This window comes from Aulostomus chinensis, chromosome 24 (genome assembly GCF_037954235.1).
Source record: "Aulostomus chinensis isolate RoL2024-O1b breed Wild chromosome 24, RoL_Achi_v1.0, whole genome shotgun sequence".
In the NCBI taxonomy this organism is placed as follows: domain Eukaryota; kingdom Metazoa; phylum Chordata; class Actinopteri; order Syngnathiformes; family Aulostomidae; genus Aulostomus; species Aulostomus chinensis.
Window position 1 is genome coordinate 3,730,500 of NC_141343.1, and position 19,935 is coordinate 3,750,434.

A 19,935-nucleotide genomic window follows, 5' to 3' on the forward strand; every position below is an offset into this window, starting at 1 on the left:
AGAATTCTTCCTTGTATTATTTATTGAAAACCCAGTAGTTGTCGTCATGAATACCTGTCTTGTGTGTGTGTGTGTGTGTATGAGTGTGTGTGTGTGTGTGTACAGGCAGAGCAGTACGGAGTTGTAGTAGTAAACTTAAGTATTTTTTCTGAACTATTACCTTTTTTTTTTTGCTTTACAACAGAATGTCAAAGAACAAAAAAGACAAACAGAACAACAAACCAAACCCACTCTGAAATGCTACAGAAACACACCCCTTATTGTTTTGTCATTTTTCTTTTAAACGCTAGTTTTTAATAACGTTTCAAGGTTACACAGATGCAGAAAAAAAACTTTCAAGGAAGACAAGAAAAAAGCGACAGAGGGAGATGAGAAAAAAAAAAAAACTCGGACTGGTTTTGTCTTTTAAAAGAGTTGTTCATCTGCTTTCTCCTCTGCCAGATATATGTAGTGAAAAGCCAACAGGAGACTGGAGTCTTCCTCCCTCCGTCCTTCTTCATCGTTTCTTTGGGGGTTGGGCTGTGCGAGGGGGGGTGACGGGCCGACCCGCGTTCATCCCTCCGTACTGGTACTTTGCTTTCTTCTCAGACGGCTTCAGGATCTACACACACGCAGAAATCATGAACAACTGAGTAGTCCCTGGTAATACTGTAGTACATTAGCAGGAACCTACACGTCTTTATTTGATCTAGTAGTTTTGGAATGGTGATTTAATTGAGTTAATTAATGGAGAAAATTGCAAAAAAAAAAAAGAAAAAAAAGAACATTTGGTTCGTATGTGACGTAACTAGAATCACAATATACTGATAGTATTGATGTGGCCTTGCTCTTAATTATCATTATTACTGATTCTTTTTTTTATAAACACTCCATATGTGACTGTTTATGCTACGGTGCCAAATTTAAATCTTTACATTCATCTAGATATCCTACAACTTCATACCCGAGTCTGAACTCCTGTGTTGCTGTTTTAGTGACGTTGCTATTCTTGTTTTCTAGTTTGTTTGTTTTTAAGCGCGATAGCCACACTTTCCACTCTGAAATCATTTTTAATTGCAAGTAAAATGGATGCCATTGCTATGGAAACGCCATCATTGTCATGACTTCCTACCTGGAAGGAACACATGAGGGTCTCGTCCACGCTCATCATACCACCAGCATTGTCGAACTCTCCACAGTAGTTGGGAGCTGAGAAGAGAGTCACCAGCTGCCGCTTGGCAAAGAACTCATATCCATCTTCTACCACCTGAGGGCGCCACACACACACACACACACACAGTCAGAGAGGTGAGAGACTCCTGTGTGTGTGTGTGTGTGTGTGTGTGTGTGTGTGTGTGTGTGTGTGTGTGTGTGTGTGTGTCATACCTGGTGTGCTCTACAGATCAGGTCCAGGTCGTGGCGGTTCAGAAACTTGCTGACCACGTCGGCTCCAAAGGTGAAGGAGACTCCACGGTCATTCTCTCCCCAGCCCTGGACGTCCTTGTCTGGGTCGGACCACAGGAGATCACACAGGAGGCCTGACACACACACACACACACACACACACACACACACACACACACACACACATTACAATGGATAACAATGACAGATCCTTCAAGTCAGGAATTTCCAATTCATTCTTCGTGTCCATGTTTGACCTGCCACACCAACATAGCGAGCCTTCCTCAAAGACCATAACAGGAAGTGGGAGACACCAGCAGACACAGACAACCTTACAAGGAGATGCAGCTTTAATGAAGACTGACACCAGGCTACACTTCCGCTAAATCCCTCCAGACCAACATGATTTCTGTCCTAAGGCAATCAACACTTGGCCTCCGCTAATGTGAGTGCATGTGATCTTCGAGTAGTCAAATAAAAAACACTGGGGTACAAGACCCCCCCCCAACACTCATAGCTGGTGTTCTAGTGTTTCAGGGTGGGCTCGTGCTGCCTGTGGGGACCAGCAGACCTCCAGCACACGACTGAGGTTTGAGAAGAATTTAAAAGTGGGTGCCAAGTTCTCCTGTCCGCTATGGGACCAGGAAGGAGACCCTGCCTCCTTCAGAGACGAGTCCTGATATTGGAACCATTGGACGAGCCTCACTGGAGGATCTCAGGTAGCCATCTCAGGTAGCCATCTCAGGTAGCCATCTCAGGTAGCCATCAGGCTCACAGGCCGACCGCTGGAGGCTAAAGCACAAGCTAAAACTCGCTATGGAGACCAACCATGAACGGAGCGTTCAGCCAGCACAAAAAAATGAATTAAAACTCATTGTGAAGGGTTTGTTGGTCAAAGACTCCTAACAGTCAGTGAGATTCCAGGCTGGATTCTGAAGCTTGTGAGAGGGACTGGAGCAGTGAGTGTGTGTGTGTGTGTTCTTGTACTTGCTACATAGTGAGGACTACAATACGTATTAAACCAGCAGAGTGAGGACATTTTTGGAAAGTGAGGACATTTTGGCCGGTCCTCACATCTTCAAAGGGCCATTTGAAGGTCAGGACTTGGTTTTAGGCTCAAGGTTAGAATCAGGTTCTGCTTAGGTTTAGGCTCAAGGTTAGGGGTCAGGCAGTCAGTTGAGATGGTTAGGTTTAGGGTGAGGGGCGAGGGAATGTATGACGTCAATGAAAGTCCTCACAAAGATATGAGTACAAGGATGTGTGTGTGTGTGTGTGTGTGTGTGTGTGTGTGTGTGACACCTCACCTGTGTCAGGCACGTCTGTGGGTCTCATGATGCGTCTGATCTGCTCCATGGACTGCAGGTCAGGTGAGAGACCTGCAGGGAGAACGAGGACACCCAACCATCCATCAGCTGTGAGCTCACTAAACTTGCTCTGACCCGTTCACAGCTGATTAGCAAACCCAGAAATATGCAGCGCGTCAGCCTGTCAGCCTGTCAGATTTCTCAACCTGCGTACCTCCGTGACAGCAGAAGATCTTCTCGTCCACGATGGCGGCGATGGGCAGACAGTTAAAGCAGTCGGTGAACGTCTTCCACAGCTTGATGTTAAACCTGCGTTTACCTGAATAATGCATCACAACAGATGATACGGTTTTAGATCAACTGGAATTGAGAAGTGACAAAAACTAGGCAGCTTCATATTTTTGTGGTTCTGTCTGTGAACGGGTGAAATAACCTAATGATGGCAGTTTGGACCAAAAACTCATTAGCAAACTAGTAAATATATCAGCTCTGCTTTTCAGACTCATGTTAAATTGGAGCTACATTGAATTCTTTAATCCAGTTCTTGTAGTTTTTATTATTGTGATGTCATTCGAGTTTCTGCTAGTTTCCTTGCTAGCTGCTGGCACTACCCCGAGGAACTGGAGGCTCGGCAGGAACCTCAACACATGTGCTTCTGGAGGAACTGCAATCTGTCTTAATTCAATCAGCTGACTTCATATCATGTGACAATAGTCCAAATACGGCTGCAGCTCATTTAGATTTATCAGTATTTCACCACAAACTTTCCCTCCCAACAACTCGGAGTCTCTCTGCAGAAGTTTTAAATAAAGTTGTGCAGTGCCAGGTTTGGCCTGCAGGGGGACATGAATGAGCTGGCGGGAGCGGTGTACTGACACTCGTCATAGAAGCCGTAGATGCGGTTGATGGAGGCACACTCGTGGTTGCCCCTGAGCAGGAAGAAGTTCTCAGGGTACTTGATCTTGTAGGCCAGCAGCAGACAGATGGTCTCCAGCGACTGCTTCCCTCTGTCCACATAGTCGCCCAGGAACAGGTAGTTGGCCTCTGGAGGGAAGCCGCCGTACTCGAAGAGCCTCAGCAGGTCTGTGTACTGTCCGTGGATGTCACCTGTGATGACGGACAGGCAGCAGGGATTAGATTACCGAGGAGATAATCCAGGAGAGGAAGCAGTGCTCTTGCTACTGACCACAGATTTTGAGCGGAGCCTCCAGCTCCAGCAGGATCGGCTGACTGAGGAAGATCTCCCGAGACTTGATGCAGAGGCCGCGCACCTCCGCCTCTGTCATCTGGACGATCTTCCCTGGACGACATCCTCGTACTGGTGACAGGAGAGGAGAGGAGTGTATCAGCCACCCACACACACCCACAAAGTGAACATGAGTGTTTATCTAGACACTCAACGTTCACTAACCTGCATGTTAAAACTCCAACTTTCGTCAGACTGACGACAAATCGCGTTAACCTACCGACTGATGCTGTCTGGTGATATTCTGTAAACAGACAGATGTGCTTTCTGCTGGCGAACACCAGTGAATAGCAGCATCGCCTCTTTCTCTCCTGCCTGGCAACCTGAGTTGACCTAGAATGCAGCTGTCAGCCAATGCCACGGCAACATGACGGAGATCCTCGTGGGCGTCAAGCGCCACTTAATGAGTAAATCAAATAGATGCAGTGGGAATACACCTGCACCCCGCCCCCACCCCCATCCCCTGCAGGCATTAGTCCTGCATTGCATATTCCATTATGCCTGCAGGGGAAAGAGGGGACGGGAGACGGGGGCTCCCACACAGACGGGTGAGGACACGAGTGATTGTGCAGCTTTTGCTAAATGTGCACAACTCACATGAGGGGACACACAGCCCTGCCACGTCAACGGAGTCTGGGTCTAAGTGGCTGATCTGCAGGCATCCAGAACAGAACAGGCACCGTTTCTACCAAATGAGCCTCACAGCAAACAAAACTGACTGGGCCGACACCAGTGTTGAAGACATCAGCACCTCCAGAGAGCTGCTGGCAATATAGCAAAGCAATATGAGCTTTTTCAAGCACTTCTGTGGCGTGATCATGATGTACACGTGTGCGTCCAACTGATGACGTGTGATTTAACGCAGCGAGCTTCCTTTTGCTTCAGGGACGCCCCGCTGTTCCAAAGCTCGATGCTCCCTCTGATGCTTCAAGCTGCAGGCATTGCAACTATTTTCTTCAGCGTCATCGCACAAACGTCTGAACTTAATCTGCACTTTATGAACGTTTGGTGACATGATGTCAAAACAGGACGAGAGAAAGCAGGAGAAAGTGTGGTTCTGCCATCAGACTAATTAGATTAGTTCAGTCCCTTGTGGGAATTTGACAAGCACTGGAAAAACCCTCAGCAACCGTCCAGATAAATCACACATTTCACTGGGTAACAATAAATGTGAACCACACGGTCACTTTAGAAAACACTGCGATACACCAACTAAAACAGAACAAAGAAAGAGCAACAGTATCCTCCATTAAGGACTCCAATGGGGAAGCAACCTGTGACCCAGAAGAAATCAATTACATTTTTAGGGAATTCTATAAAAAACTTTACTCACCTGAGATTAACCAATCCAAATCTTGCATTGAAACCTTTCTGAACACAATTGACTTGCCAAAATTAAATCAAGACCAACTAATGGCTCTGGAGTCACCTATTTCAATCGAGGAACTTCAAGAAGCCCTTAAACATATGCCAAACAAGAAAGCCTCGGGACCAGATGGCTTTCCTGCAGAATTCTACAAAGAGTTCTGGCCTGAGCTTGCACCAATATTCTACAAAATGTTCACTGAAATACAGGAAACCTCGATCCTTCCACCCGACATGAACCGTGCGATTATTAGCCTTCTCCTTAAACCGGACAAAGACCCAGCACTTCCATCAAGCTATCGTCCAATATCACTTATAAATGCAGATATTAAAGTCATCTGCAAGGCGCTAGCTAGAAGGCTCGAAAAAGTAACACCTCACATAATACATCCTGACCAGACCGGGTTTATTAAAGGACAGCACTCTACCAACAACACACGTAGACTTATCAACCTGATAGACGACTGTAACAGTCAGAGCAAGGATGCCATAATTGTCTCCCTAGATGCAGAAAAAGCATTCGACAGGGTAAATTGGAATTTTCTCCTCACCGCATAACAAAAGTTTGGGTTTGGCGATAACTTTGTAAACTGGATCAAAACATTTTAACGCACTCCCAGTGTTTGTGTCAGAACAAATGATCAAAGCTCTCCAAGCTTCTCTCTCCAAAGAGGAACCAGACAGGGTTGTCCACTTTCCCCTTCCCTTTTTGCTATATTCATAGAGCCACTCGCAGCTGCAGTCTGGCAAAACAACAACATCAAGGAAATTGACACTACAAATGTGATCCATAAGATAAGCCTTTATGCTGATGATGTATTACTTTTCCTACGGAATGCACAATCATCTCTCCCTGAAACGATAGCACTCATTGACAAATTCTCAACCATTTCTGACTACTCTTAATTGGAGCAAGTCAACTGTTCTTCCCATCAACTCAGGTTTCCAGAGTACGCTCGCTGCACCACTACGGCCAGGGAACATTAAATACCTGGGCATCAACATCTCTGCCAAACTGTCTGACTTGACACAGCTAAATCATACCGCCCTAAATAAAGAAATAGAGGACGACCTCACCCGGTGGCGCACACAACCTATATCACTTATGGGAAGAATAACAACAGTGAAAATGATGATCTTGACAAAAATCAACTATGTTTTCTCGATGGTTCCGTCCCAGCCTCCCCGGACTTGGTTCAAAACACTTGACTCTAACATCTCCAAATTTCTCTGGAAAGCTAAGCCACCACGGATAAGTTTAAAGACTTTACAAAAGAGTAAAGACTATGGTGGCTTGGAACTACCAAATTTTTATAATTCCTACTTGGCCAATAGATTACAATTCATACTAAAATGGTTAAAGCCAAACTCATTAGACCAAGCATGGCACGATATTGAACAAACATTCTGCAAAGAAATCCAAATCTCTGATCTCCCTTTTATCAGCCCTGTTATCAAGCATCACAGCTGCTTTAAGTACATTAGCATCAGCAACACCCTCATAGCCTGGTGGGAATTTCTCAAAAGCAATGGGCTCTCGAACACCCCTTGCAGGCTCACACCTATCTGGAACAATCCTCCTGCAAAATAAAAAAACAATACATTTTGCTGCATGGGCCAATAAAGGGATTAAAAATCTAGAGCATATCTTCCAAGACAAAGCATTCATAGAATTTAACCAAATTACAGCAAATTATGGTATTGACAAAAACAAATTTCTGGAATATCTTCAGCTCAAATCTAAAATACAGGCACAGTTTGACCTTACCCAGTTAGACTTAGAGCTTCCACCTAGAATAACAGATTTTTTACAAATTTCACCCCCTAAACTACTGTCTAAAATTAACTCAATAGTTTCAACAACAGAATTTATAATCTCTATTCCTTCATCCAAATGGGAGAGAGATGTGTCGATCAACCCACACCCTAACTTTTGGATACAAATCTGCTCCAACACATTTAGAATGATTCGCAGTGGTAACCCACAATTAATAAATTACAAGGTTCTCCACAGAACACACTACACAGGACAAAGGATGTTCCAGATGGGCCTCACACAAACAAACATTATATTGTGCGACTGGCTCACCAGACTGCTATCTGCATGCTATATGGCTTTGTACACCTGTTAACAATTTTTGGCAGAGGGTTTGTAAAGACCTATCACGGTGGTGAGGGTACCCCATCCCCATCTCCCCCTCACTTTGTCTGCTAGGTGACCTCACTAATGTTAATATGGAAGTAAACAAATCCTGCATGCTTCTCACTGCTCTAAGCATCACAAAGAAGGCCATCCTGATTAATTGGAAATCCAAGAACAACCTAAGCATTACTCAATATAGAAACCTTTTATTAGACCACATTTCCATGGAGAGAATGTCTGCTTGGGAGGAAAGTTGATGGTCAGAGTTCGAACAAATCTGGTCCCCAATAATTAAATCCATCACATAGTTTTGATGGGGGGGACTGCGCTTAGTGGCTCTGGCCCCGGGGCGGGTGGCTATGGACGCTGGCTACCTTGGGTGTCCAGTGGCTCGCTGGGCTGGTGGGCCCGGGGTTACTGCCTTCTGGGGCTGCTTTGGGTCTCGCCTGTTGAGGGATGGTGTGGGGGGCGTGGGGGCGGCTTCCCCTATCATGGCGGCACCCTGTGGGATTGGAGGTTGGGGGTACTTGGGCTGGGTCGGGGCCTCCACCCCGTATGGGGGGGGGGGGGGGGGCGGGGGCCCAGGGCCCTGGTGCCGGGGATTCGCGCCAGTCCCCTGGCGGGGTCCTGCGGTGGGGGGGCTGTGCTCGCCTGGACCCCAGGCACTGGCTGGGGCCTGCCGTGGCTGCTGGGGCATGTTTGCCCCCAGACGCTGGGAGGAGGGTGGGGAAGGAAGGTTAGGTGGGGGTTGGAGAGGGAGGGGGGTCAGGAGGGAGGGAGGTAGAGGTGGATTGTTTGGTACCTGGGACTTGCTGGCCTGGGACCCTGCCGCTCCCCTGGGGGGGTCGCACCCACATTTTGGAGGGATTTGCTAACCTCGGCCCGTCCTCGGGCCGGCTGGGCCCTGGCGCGATGTCCTGGACTGCCGCCACTCCCGGACAATGGGAGGATGCTGGGGGACGTCTGAGGGATGGGGGCTGACCTCCTTGATGCTGATCGAACTGGGGGCCCTGACCATGGGATTCTGGCTGGGGATTCCACTGTGCACCGGGGGCCTGGGCCCTCCCTGCCCTCGCACTGCGCGGTGGTGGACCCTCTGACCGGATCTCCGGACAGTGCCCCTTGGTGCTCCAATCTGACCCCTGGACCATGTAGGCTAGACTCCCTGTCGGCTGGTTGCAGTGGTGACGGGGTGGTCAGCCGGGCCAGTCTGGAAGTTGGCCCCCTGCAGGTCTGGCCCATTCCTCAGCCCCTATCATCGCCTCTCTGTCCCATCACATCACATCTCATGTGACACTAGGCCTTGAGGGGTTGGACCCCCCAATTTTAATAACATCGTAGACATTTAGGGCTTGGGGGAGTGCATGAGGATGTACTGGGAGACTCTGCCGTCTGCAACCGGCGGAGCTCCCATGCCCTGGGTGCCTCCCCCAATTTTAACTACATTCTAGTCATCCACATCATCACATCTACATTCCCATGCACAACACGCACCCTGCACCCATGTTGGGATGGGGGGGCAGCTGGGGCAGGGAGTGGGTTCAGTGCTGCCTCCTTTGCTAACTGCACCATTGCAGACCTGGGGGCCTGGCCGGTGCTCTTGGGGGGGGGGGGGGGGGGGGTCGGCGTGGTGGTTGGGCTGGGGTTGGTCGTGGCCCTTGCTGTTGTGCGGTGGATCGCTCGAACCGTAGCACACACACACACACACACACACACATACACACGCGTATACACACATACACGCATGCGGCGCACAACTGACCCATCAACACACTCAGACATTTATCTAAAAATTATATTAAACCAAATGGTAAGCCTGCAACCCAGGTTTTTTTCCCTTTTTTTCCTCTTTTCTCCTCTCTGTTGTTGTTGTTACTTTTTCTTTGTTTGTTTTTTTCTGCTATTGCTGTTGTTGTTTTTGTCTCCCCCCTCCCCCTTGTCTTCCCTATCCTGTCCCTGTTCTCTCTTCCTATCCACTCCTGAGCCTCAGTCCGGTAGCTTTATCAATGAACCAAAACCATTCCCAATAAAATTAAACATAAATGGCAATAGGAGGAGATTATCAGATTCCTCCTATGCAGAGTAAAACTACTTCAGTACAACAAGGCACCAGGAACATTGATGCTGCTTGCCCCAGCTACTGAACAGGACAGGTTAAAAAAAAAAAAAAATCAGAGCTCAGAGATCACAGTCCCTGGTTGAAATCAGAGCTCAGAGATCAAAGTTGATGACATCATTGAACCTCAGAATTCCGAGTGTGAACCCACAGTGACACGTCAAAGGAGCATAAGTTAGAAAAACAATAAAAGAGCACACTCAGCTTCATCAGGCAGGACATCTCATCCTTGGTGTTGGTGCTTTATCACAGCAACAACATTTATCTCATCCAGCCAATCAAGCGGGACTACGTGACATTCCCCTCATTCAGACTTGTTTGGAATAATGGCCACTAAGCATCAGAGGCGGAACAATGGCCGAGAGAGCTTCACCGAAAGCAACTGGAACCAGAGTGTGGACAGTTTCGACAAGATGCACCTGCGCAGGGATCTGCTGCGGGGGATTTATGCCTTGGGACTGGAGAGGCCTACCGCTATCCAGCAGAGGGCCATCATACCGTGCATCAAGGGCTATGATGTGATCGCTCAGTCCCAGTCTGGCACTGGGAAGACCGCCACCTTCGCAATTGCCATACTTCAGCAGATCAACATCAGACAGAGGGCCACTCAGGCTCTGGTCCTGGCCCCCACCAGGGAGCTGGCTCAGCAGATCCAGAGGGAGGTGCTGGCTCTGGGTGACTACATGGGAGTCAGGTGCCACGCCTGTATTGGAGGGACCAACATCCACAGAGAAGGCCAAAAGCTGAGGGCTGAACCCCCTCACGTTGTGGTGGGAACCCCAGGCCGAGTCCTGGACTTGTTCGGTCGCAGACACATCTCTTCTCGGTACATCCAGGTGTTTGTGATGGACGAAGCCGACGAGATGCTGGGCAGAGGCTTCAAGGAACAAATTTACGACATCTTCCAGGAGGTTCCAGGCAGAGCTCAGGTAATTCTGCTGTCTGCTACCATGCCGGCTGAGGTGCTGGATGTCACCAAGAGGTTCATGCGGGATCCTGTCAGACTCTTGGTGAAGAAGGAGGAACTGACCCTGGAGGGCATCCGTCAGTTCTACGTTGATGTGGAGCGAGAGGACTGGAAGATCGATGCGCTGTGCGATATCTACTCCTGTCTGCCCATCTCACAGGCCATCGTATTCGTAAATACCAGGAGGAAGGTTGAACACCTGACCAGAGAGATGCAGGCCAGAGGATTTACTGTCTCGGCCCTCCACTCTGAACTGGAGCAGAGAGAACGGGACTTGATCATGCGGGAGTTCCGCTCGGGCTCCAGCAGAGTGCTGATCGCCACGGATATCCTGGCAAGAGGTATCGACGTCCAGCAGGTGTCGCTGGTGATAAACTTCGACCTGCCGTCCAGCCGGGACAGCTATATGCATAGGATCGGTCGAAGTGGTCGTTTTGGACGAAAGGGGACCGCCATCACTCTGCTGAGGAAAGAGGACCGGCGAACCCTGAAGGACATCGAGACCTACTATGACACCGTCATCGAGGAGATGCCCATGAACGTGGCCGATCTCCTCTAGAGGACCCTCACACCCGCCTTAGTATCAGTCGAGCTGTGCTGCAGTTGTTCTATGTGTCCCTAAATTAAAAACTAAAGATCTCACATCATCATGTCAATGTTGTCTTCAATTAAAGTGTGAATAAATGAAACAAGGGGAAAAAAAACAAAAAAAACCTTTCAAAACTTTAAAACCTTTAAAGGTGGGACCTTATTAAAAATATCTACTATAGTATCTTCTTTTAAAAAAAATCCAGGAGTGAGTCTAGAATGTCCAATTCTACACCTTGTATAGACAACTTGATCATGTCTGCATGAAAATGATCGAGTTGTCACTTTTTTCACAGTAGTACATATTTCTTGCAGCTTATTTCCAACACAGTTATTCCATTCAGCTTGCCATTTGTCACGATGTAGGACCAAAGAACAGGTTTAAGATCAGAGACAGGGATTTGGCATTCAGAAATCTCTTCATTCAGGGCTCCTCGAGCAGCACTATCTGCCTTTTCATTACCACGCAAGCGCACATGGCCAGGGACCCAGCAAAAAATAATGTCCAGGTCGAGTTTAGTTAGGTGATCCACTTTTTCAAGTATTTTGGTAATTTGGGGGTGGTCAGTCTTTAAAAACTCAGAGAGTCTGTGCAAATCAAGGATTTTTGTAGATTGGACTCTTCAATGTATTCAAGACTTAAGAGCAAGGCCTGGGCTTTGGCTGTAAAAACAGAGCACAGATTTGGGAAGCGTATTCCACACTGATTAGAAGCGACTACCATTGCTGAGGACACACAGGTATCTGTTTTTGAGCCGTCAGTATAGATTGGAGTGTGCAAAGGGAAGCGCTGTCTTACATCAAGGAAGCAACTCTGGTACTCGTTTGGGTGTGTGCTAGATTCCTTTCTGTGACTCAAGTCCTGCACAATTACAGGTTGTCTCGAGGTCCAAGGGGGAATGGAACAAAGGTGAGAAGATGTTAGTCCATCTAGATCAACATTCAAACCCTCAAGGAAAGGTTTAATTCTTAATCCAAAAGGTCTGATAGACCTTGGTCTAGTCTCATAAAAGTCAAAATACTGTGGTTGAAAGACAGTGGAGTATGCAGGGTTCTCTCTATTCCCTTTGATTTTGACTGCATATTGTAGAGCAAGTTTCAAGCGTCGCAATTGAAGGGATGGTTCTCTTGCTTCCACATAAAGACTCTGCACTGGTGAGGTTCTAAAGGCCCCAAAGGACCAGTCTCAAACCTTGATGATGAACAGTATCCAGAATCATAATGTAGGATTTTCTAGCTGATCCATAAACAATACTCCCATAGTCCAAACGGGATCTCACAAGTGCTCTATACAGGCGTAGCAGTACAGTCCACTCTGCCCCCCACTTGGTCTTTGCCAGTACTTTTAAAATGTCCAAAGTCTTAAAACATCTCTTTTTAAGAGTCTTCATGTGTGGAATAAAAGATAATTTATTGTCAAGTATAAGACCAAGGAATTTATCCTCTTACACAACTTGGATTGCGGCACAATCCATATACAGCAGTGGCTCATGATGTAAAGTTCGCAGTTGGCAAAAATGAGTGCAAACAGTTTTGGATTTAGAAAACTTGAAGCCATTTTCAATGGTTGTCTTTCGATTGTACTCATATATTTCCCTCTATAACAAATACAGAGGTCATCAACATACAGGCTGCAGAAAAGATTTCGATTGATTTCTTTTGCAATGCTATTGATTTTAACACTGAATAGGGTGACAGAGAGGATGCTTCCTTGAGGAACTCCTTGTTCTTGCAAATGAGGTGTTGAAAAAGTTGTACTTGTTGTAGTTGAACTTGAAAAAGTCTATTAGACAGAAAATTGGAGATAAAAATGGGCAGATGACCTCTGAACCCCATGCAGTGCAAGTCCTTTAAAAAAACATATTTCCAAGTGGTATCATACGCCTTTTCAGGGTAAAAAAATACTGCTATTACATGTTCTTTTCTGATAAATCCATCCTGTATGTAGGCCTCCAGTCTAATAAGGTGGTCCAATGTGCTCTTTCCTTGCCTGAAGCCACATTGAAATGCACTCAAATGCTGTTCTGATTCAAACATCCACACAAGTCTTTTATTCACCATTCTTTCCATAGTTTTGCACAGGCAACTGGTTAAGGCTATAGGACGATAGTTGGTGGGATCAGTATGATCTTTGCCAGGTTTTGGAATGGGAATGATAAACGCTTTCTTCCAGGACTTGGGTACTTTTCCTGATTCCCAAATCACATTAAATATTGCCAGGAGATGAGATAGCACTGCAGTATCATGACAGTTCCTTATAGCACATAGAAGTTCATCCATTGAGAAAGGCTGGTTGTATGGTTTCATGCTGTCTGATGAGAAATTCAGGGTTTTTGCCTCCTCCTTTCTGCGCACGCCTTGAAATTAAAGTCGACAGTTTTCCACAGAGGAATTCTTTTCAGATGTCTCTGCAAGTTTGTTAGCAATGTCTTGCTTAGATGTCAAAAGACCTTAGTGACATTTTAGATGTTGAACTCTTACAGTTCCTCCTTTAGTTTTCATCTTTCTAATGAAACTCCAGACCTTTTTTGAGGATGCATCCCTTGCAAAGCTTGAAATGTACTCTCTCCAGCTTTGTGATTTTACATCATTAATAGTTCTGCGTGCTTGGGCTCGTGAAATTTTCAATCTGGTAAGATTTGCTGTTGTTGGATGCTTGTTGAACACCCTCTCTGCCTTTTTCCGGGCATCAATGGCCTTTTTACAGTTATCATTAAACCACACGTTAGACCTGTGGTGGGGCTTCCCTGAAGTTTTTAGGACAGCTTCCTCTGCAATAGAGATCAAGGTTTGAGTGAAGTTATCGACAGGATTGTCAATATCTTGGGGTAGGTGACCCAGTTGGATATCACAACGGTATTGAAAGAGACTCCAGTTAGCTTTTTGAAGCTGCCACCTTGGGGGTCTTACCTGTGCGTCTGCTTCTGTAGATGACATGATCAGGGGGAAATGATCACTCCCAAATAGGTCATCCAGTGGTCGCCAGGAAAAGTCAAGCAAAAGGTCAGGATCACATATGGATAAATCAATTGCTGAGTGTGTTCCATGGCCCGGATGTAAACAGGTAAAAGATCCATCATTCCACAGGCATAAGTCAGTTTTAGTGATAAAGTCCTCCATAGCCTTTCCTTTAGCATTTGAATTGTTTCCTCCCCATGCAGGATTATGAGCATTAAAATCTCCTAAAAGCATATATGGGGGAGGCAGTTGTGCTATTAAATTGTCCAGGTCCTGCAAAGTTACTGTGACATCAGGTGGAATATAGATAGAACACAAGGTAACTACTTTACGAAGTGTTCGTCGGACTGCCACTACTTGTAAATGGGTAGTGACTACAAGATGACTATGAATTATGTCATTTCGTACTAATACAGCTGCCCCACCAGAAGGACGCTGAACATTTGGGTCATAAGCATTAAACATTGAGTAATTCTTGAAAGACATAGTATGGCTTGGACATAGGTGTGTCTCTTGAAGGCAGAAGGCAAGAGGATTAAAAAGTGCAGCTGGTTGCTGCAGCTCAGAAAATAGTATATCATAGTGATATTTGACTGTAAGCTATGTGGGCGGGTCACTTTGACTCACCTAAACCTGGACGTTTCCACACAATTTGCGTGAGAGACAGATTGTTCCACTTCATATGCTATGTTTAACCTTTCAGTCCTAATCAGATCAGATTAACGAAACCTTGCCTGAGCTCAAATTCAACCACTTCCGTTAGCTCTTTAACTCCGTCCATCCATCCATTTTCTATACCTCTTAGCCACTGAGGGTCGCAGGGGGGGTGGAGCCTATCCCTGCTGACATTGGGGTGAGAGGCGAGGTTCACCCTGGACAGGTCACCAGTCTGTGGGCCATCAGGAGCAGGTCAGTATTTGCTCAAGGACACTTGGACATGGTCACCAGGGGAAGTGAGGATCAAACCAGCAATGTTAGAGCCATGCCGCCCCGCTCTTTAACTCAGATAGCCATACTCTCCCTCTAACACCGACTCACAGTAACGACATGACATTTCAACATGCAACAGCGCCACCTATTGAACTGCAGTCTGGGAAACATCATGGTCTACCTTTACAGGTGCCACAAAACATCACAAGGGTGTGAAATTAAGATGAACACAATCACAATTACATGTTTCTACACGATCATACATGGCGCAAGCGTCTAATGTCCGTCATCAAAGTCTCATGATCTTGATGATACATGCAAGTCCGCCTAATCGCTTCGCAAAATCGCTGCCTGCATTTACAAGTGAGCTGTTTGCGTCTCGAAGACAACAGTGTGCATGACCTTGCCATTTTAAGCCAAAATCGATAAAGACTCCATCTACCGCAGCCAAACTTACACACACACACACACACACACACACACACACACTTGACTCAAAGGGTAGAACACGAACCTAAATCTTTCAGATTTCACCAGAAAAAAATATTAGTAAAAAAAAGCACATCATGAGCAAAATTAGCTTTTTTTCTGTGTGTAATTATTAGTTCCATTCCTTTAGACACAGCCTTTACAAATATAAACATGACACACACACACACACACACACACACACACCCTTCACTGAGCACAATAAACAAGCAAGTGTCTGTGTGCACTGAAATGTGTGTCGACTGTGGAGAGTGATTTCACACCCCTCCCTTCCAGCTCTGATGACGTGCGTTCAGGTCTGGCAGCAGGCTCAACTGACGGAGATGCCTGATATAGGACACACACACACACACACACACACACACACACACCAGCAATGTTGATCTCACATGCCTGGGATCCCCTTTCATCCTGTGGTTAAGCGGAGGCAAAGATGGACTCCAGCAAAGACACACACAAGTCTCATCAATTTCCCTGTCACCTCTCTCTCTCTCTCTCTCACACACACACACAAAAAACACAAACATACATTCATACACACACAGTGATCCAGTGACCTTGACTTCAGACTGAACCACTGCAGGCTTGGGGGGGAGGAGCTAAGTGTTTCCCACCACCTCCCCTCAACAGATACTGGTGGAAGCTGAACAGGTGCAACCAAGGTGTGAGCTCCACTCTCCTGTGGCGTTGGCGCCGACATTCTCTGCCGTGGTTAACAGACAAACTCTGGCGCATGTTGACAGGACGCAGATAAGCAGCAGACAAGTCACCTGCTAGGCTGTGGTGGGAGTGACAGCTGAGGGATCAAGTTCGAGGCGATCTGTTTTGATAAGACTTTATTAAATATAGCCTTAGCATTGTAGTTGAAGTTCTTGATCTCAGACAAAGACACCCCCCCCCCCCCACACACACACACACTCACCCTTTAAAATCAGGACGGGTCAAGACCACCACCTGGAGAGGAAGCGTGAAGACAGATAAACTACCGTTGGGTGTCACAGCCCCTCCCACTGCACATGCCCGTGTACACACAGGGTTTTCAGACCCCGGTGAACCCGTTAAAAACCGTTCCTGTTCCCACTGCGAGGAGACGAGGAGTTCTTTCCTGGTGCATCTCAATCAACGCCACAAACGTGGCACTGGAGAGAAGATCTGCTTGACCTTGTAGCAGAGAAGACATGAGCCTACAGAAGAATTACCGCGTTCACTCAGCTTTTATGTTCCCATTGATGCCGCTCAGCGCTGATCCGATAAGTAGCAGTGTCTCCTGCAGGGTTGTCCCACCTGGTACTGAACGTCTGGGTGTTAGCGGGTGCTAGCTAGGTGCCACAACTCTTAAGACATTTCCACTTCCCCTGAAGATATTTAGCAAATATCAGCTGTAGTTGTCAGTTCCGCTAGGCATATTGTAGCTAGCTCAAACTCTGCACGTTCTCAGGGTGCCAGCTCATGAGACGCATATTGATGGACTGAACTGAGCTGACTGAACAAACCACCACCAGTCTGAACCGTCCGTCTGAACAGAGGCATAGCGATTCATCACCATGGTGTCTGACCCTCTCATCCACATAGAGTCACTTCTCTTTAAGAGCCAGATAGCGGTGGTCAGTGCACCGATGGGTGACATCACGAAGGCTACGCCTACAACATTAAACGGTCTATGGTCACCACTGCACTGCAGCTCCTCCGCTGAAGAGAGAGAGACAGAGCATGAGCTACAGCAAGCAGGACGTGGTACACACACACACACACACACACACACACACACACACACATCTGATCACCATAGCAACCCAGCAAGACCATTTTTCAGCCTGCAAGGTGTTGGTGAATGGAGCTGCTGTTGTATCCCGGGAGGAAAAGAGCTGATTTGTATATAAAGTGGCATTAGCACCAACCCACACCCTGCATACTAACATGTACTGCATCTGACAACAATGGAGGACAGGCTACAAGAGACACACACACGCACACACACACAGTGGCTTCTCAGGCTGGCAAACAAAACTTCTAAATGTGAAAATATGCAACAAATGTATAACACCAAAGTGAAATATGCAGGAAACTTTAGCCAAGGCACTTTTATACAATACTGGGTGTTTACCACATTGAAGCACATGAAAAACTCTTTCACCTCCAACTTCCATGTTTCCATGGTTCTGTATTTTGACTTACCCAAGTGTTGCATTAGAAATGGATGAATAAAGTTCTTATGCCCCCTTGAGGGGTTTTGTGAGCTGCGGCATGGCAGCAGCGAGGGGTCATCCTCCTGTCAGCCAGGTATAAAAAGTATATTTGCAGCGAGAGTCAGTTTCCATCATGCAACTGGAGCTATTAACTGCACTCCCACTGGTATCACAGCACCATCGAAGAATGAATTGGACTCCTAACAGAAAGCATTTTTCATTCCATTTACGTGCAAATACTACATGACGCACAGATGCATGTGGACAAGGTGGCCTGGATCAACCCCGAGCCACTGGTCCTGTAAAACAGCACGGGGGGTGGGGGGGGGGAGCCTACAAGGTGGCAGGATGTCCAGTGGATGGCTTCTGGGTGAGATATTATTAGTTTTAAAGATTTTAAATTGTCCCGCGTGACAAGGACAACAAGGCAAGTCACTTTAGCTCACTGACGTCAGTAATCATGACAGTAAACTTCAACCATACGGCGCCGCTCATATCTAACATTCAGCTCAATATTCTACAATTTAAGTATTAGAAACAAGAATAAACAGGAGAACAAAATACAAAAAACAGGTGATGTTAAATGTCAGAGTTTCAAAACTGAGTGCTTCAATCAACTGGATTCATTGTTTGTTGCAGCATTAGTTTAGGGAGGCATGCTGTGCCTCTTTCTCCAACTGCAGCAGAACTGTAACACATCCCTTTGCTGTAGCCTCCTTCTGTTGCTCCCAGAACTCGTCCTCCTCATCCTTCACCTCTCCCTCTTCTCCTCGAGGTATCTTAGGGTGCCATTCTTGTCTCGACCTTTAGCCTCGTGAGGACCTGTACAGACGTCACGGCATTTCAGGCAGCTCAGAGGCCTTTAAATCTTTAACAACTCTGACTGCAGTGCATGAGGCTCCTGACAGGCATTTGAATCCACAGCGTTCAGAGCCGAGGTTGGTTCTAAACGTCCAGATAGAGCCAGGATGTTTGCGACAGCCGTGGTGTTCATTCTTACAGTCAACATGCTCTTCTTCTCCAAGGCTGCTGTCACGCAGGGAGCAGCCTTTGAGAAGAAGAGCACACACGTGTGTCGACATTGTGTGCATTAACAAGTTTATATGATTTTTCCATCCTGAAAAACACACGTAAACATTGCGATTGCTAAAAAAACAGTTTCTCTTTATTTCCAGAACATTCACACACTGTTCCCTCATTCTAAAAGGCAAATGATGAGCACTGATAATGATACTTGAGAGATGTAACTATCAGGCTTTAGAATGATATTGATATTTTAAAAAAATATCCATTAAGTGCTGCTACCGGTGATGTGCCGGTATTATGGTGCATCCCTCTTGCACTATGATAACTACCAGTCTTCTCAATGGTGTATGCCGTGAAAACTGCTACAACCCAATAAATAAAAGTCCAACTGACTGGTGTTTGGCAGGTTCATTCAATAAATATTTCTGAGGATTCAGCCCAACCCAACATTGTGCTGCACCATGAGCCACACTAGAGAGCCGTTTCAACGCACGCTGCACCCTGACAGACGGTCACGTGCAAACTATGACAGCCAAGTTACCACACAGAACAACCAGTGCAGGCGCACACAGAAAATTTTCATTAAAAATCTAACAGGAAAGTAGTTTTCTGAAACTCAGGTTGTTGTTTTTTGGTCATTTTTTCCCCTTCCCGTTCCCTTCTTCCCTGGTTTAAGGCCTCTTACTCAAGGGTCAAGGAGGGTAGCTATTTTTCCATTTATTTTAAAAGGGCAGAGTTCATTTGAACAGTGTTCACGAGCCAGAGAGATGAGTGGATCAGACAGGCTGCTTCTTGAGGTTATTACTATATATGGGTGTTACTCTATGGAGGGAGGAGGAAGTAGGCTGTCAGGGCAGGGAGGGAGTGCTTGAAGGCCCTGTTGTATCTGGTGGAGGGAGAGAGCAAGACTAGTTGGACCAGGTCTCTACTTCAGAGTCAAGGTCCGTGATGATGTACTGGCTGCTGGAGTTGCGTAAGCACATTCATATAAACAGGAGACCAAATGCTGAGATCAACCAAACTACTGTGATAACTGAGTTTACAGTATTTTTTTTTTTAAAGTAAACTTCTTATGAAACCATTCAAAACTTATTTCAGTGTGGCCCTTTGTCTGTGCGCTTGTTTTTTGTTTGGCCACACACACACACACACACAAAACTCTATGTCTGGATGCAGTAGGTCAACGGTTATAGTTCAGTCATTTCAACGAAATAGACAAATGGCAAATTCTTTA

At 46.5% G+C, this 19,935-nt stretch overlaps 1 protein-coding gene and 1 pseudogene across 2 annotated transcripts in view; one reads left to right on the forward strand and one right to left on the reverse strand.

Moving 5' to 3' along the window:
• Window positions 1-19,935, reverse strand: part of LOC147238413 (serine/threonine-protein phosphatase PP1-beta catalytic subunit) — a 29,823-nt gene continuing 9,888 nt past the window's right edge. The window contains exons 2-8 of one of the 2 annotated variants that reach the window (XM_086196644.1): window positions 3,874-4,005; window positions 3,564-3,794; window positions 2,902-3,006; window positions 2,688-2,759; window positions 1,366-1,517; window positions 1,112-1,246; window positions 1-601 (exon numbers count right to left, since the gene is read on the reverse strand). In XM_086196644.1, coding sequence (XP_086052770.1) covers window positions 497-601; window positions 1,112-1,246; window positions 1,366-1,517; window positions 2,688-2,759; window positions 2,902-3,006; window positions 3,564-3,794; window positions 3,874-4,005 — 932 coding nt within the window. In that variant the 3' untranslated portion in view covers window positions 1-496. The remainder of the gene's footprint in view (window positions 602-1,111; window positions 1,247-1,365; window positions 1,518-2,687; window positions 2,760-2,901; window positions 3,007-3,563; window positions 3,795-3,873; window positions 4,006-19,935) is intronic. The other variant, XM_086196645.1, reaches the window with a different exon arrangement.
• LOC147238414 (eukaryotic initiation factor 4A-I pseudogene) lies at window positions 9,760-11,199 on the forward strand (annotated as a pseudogene).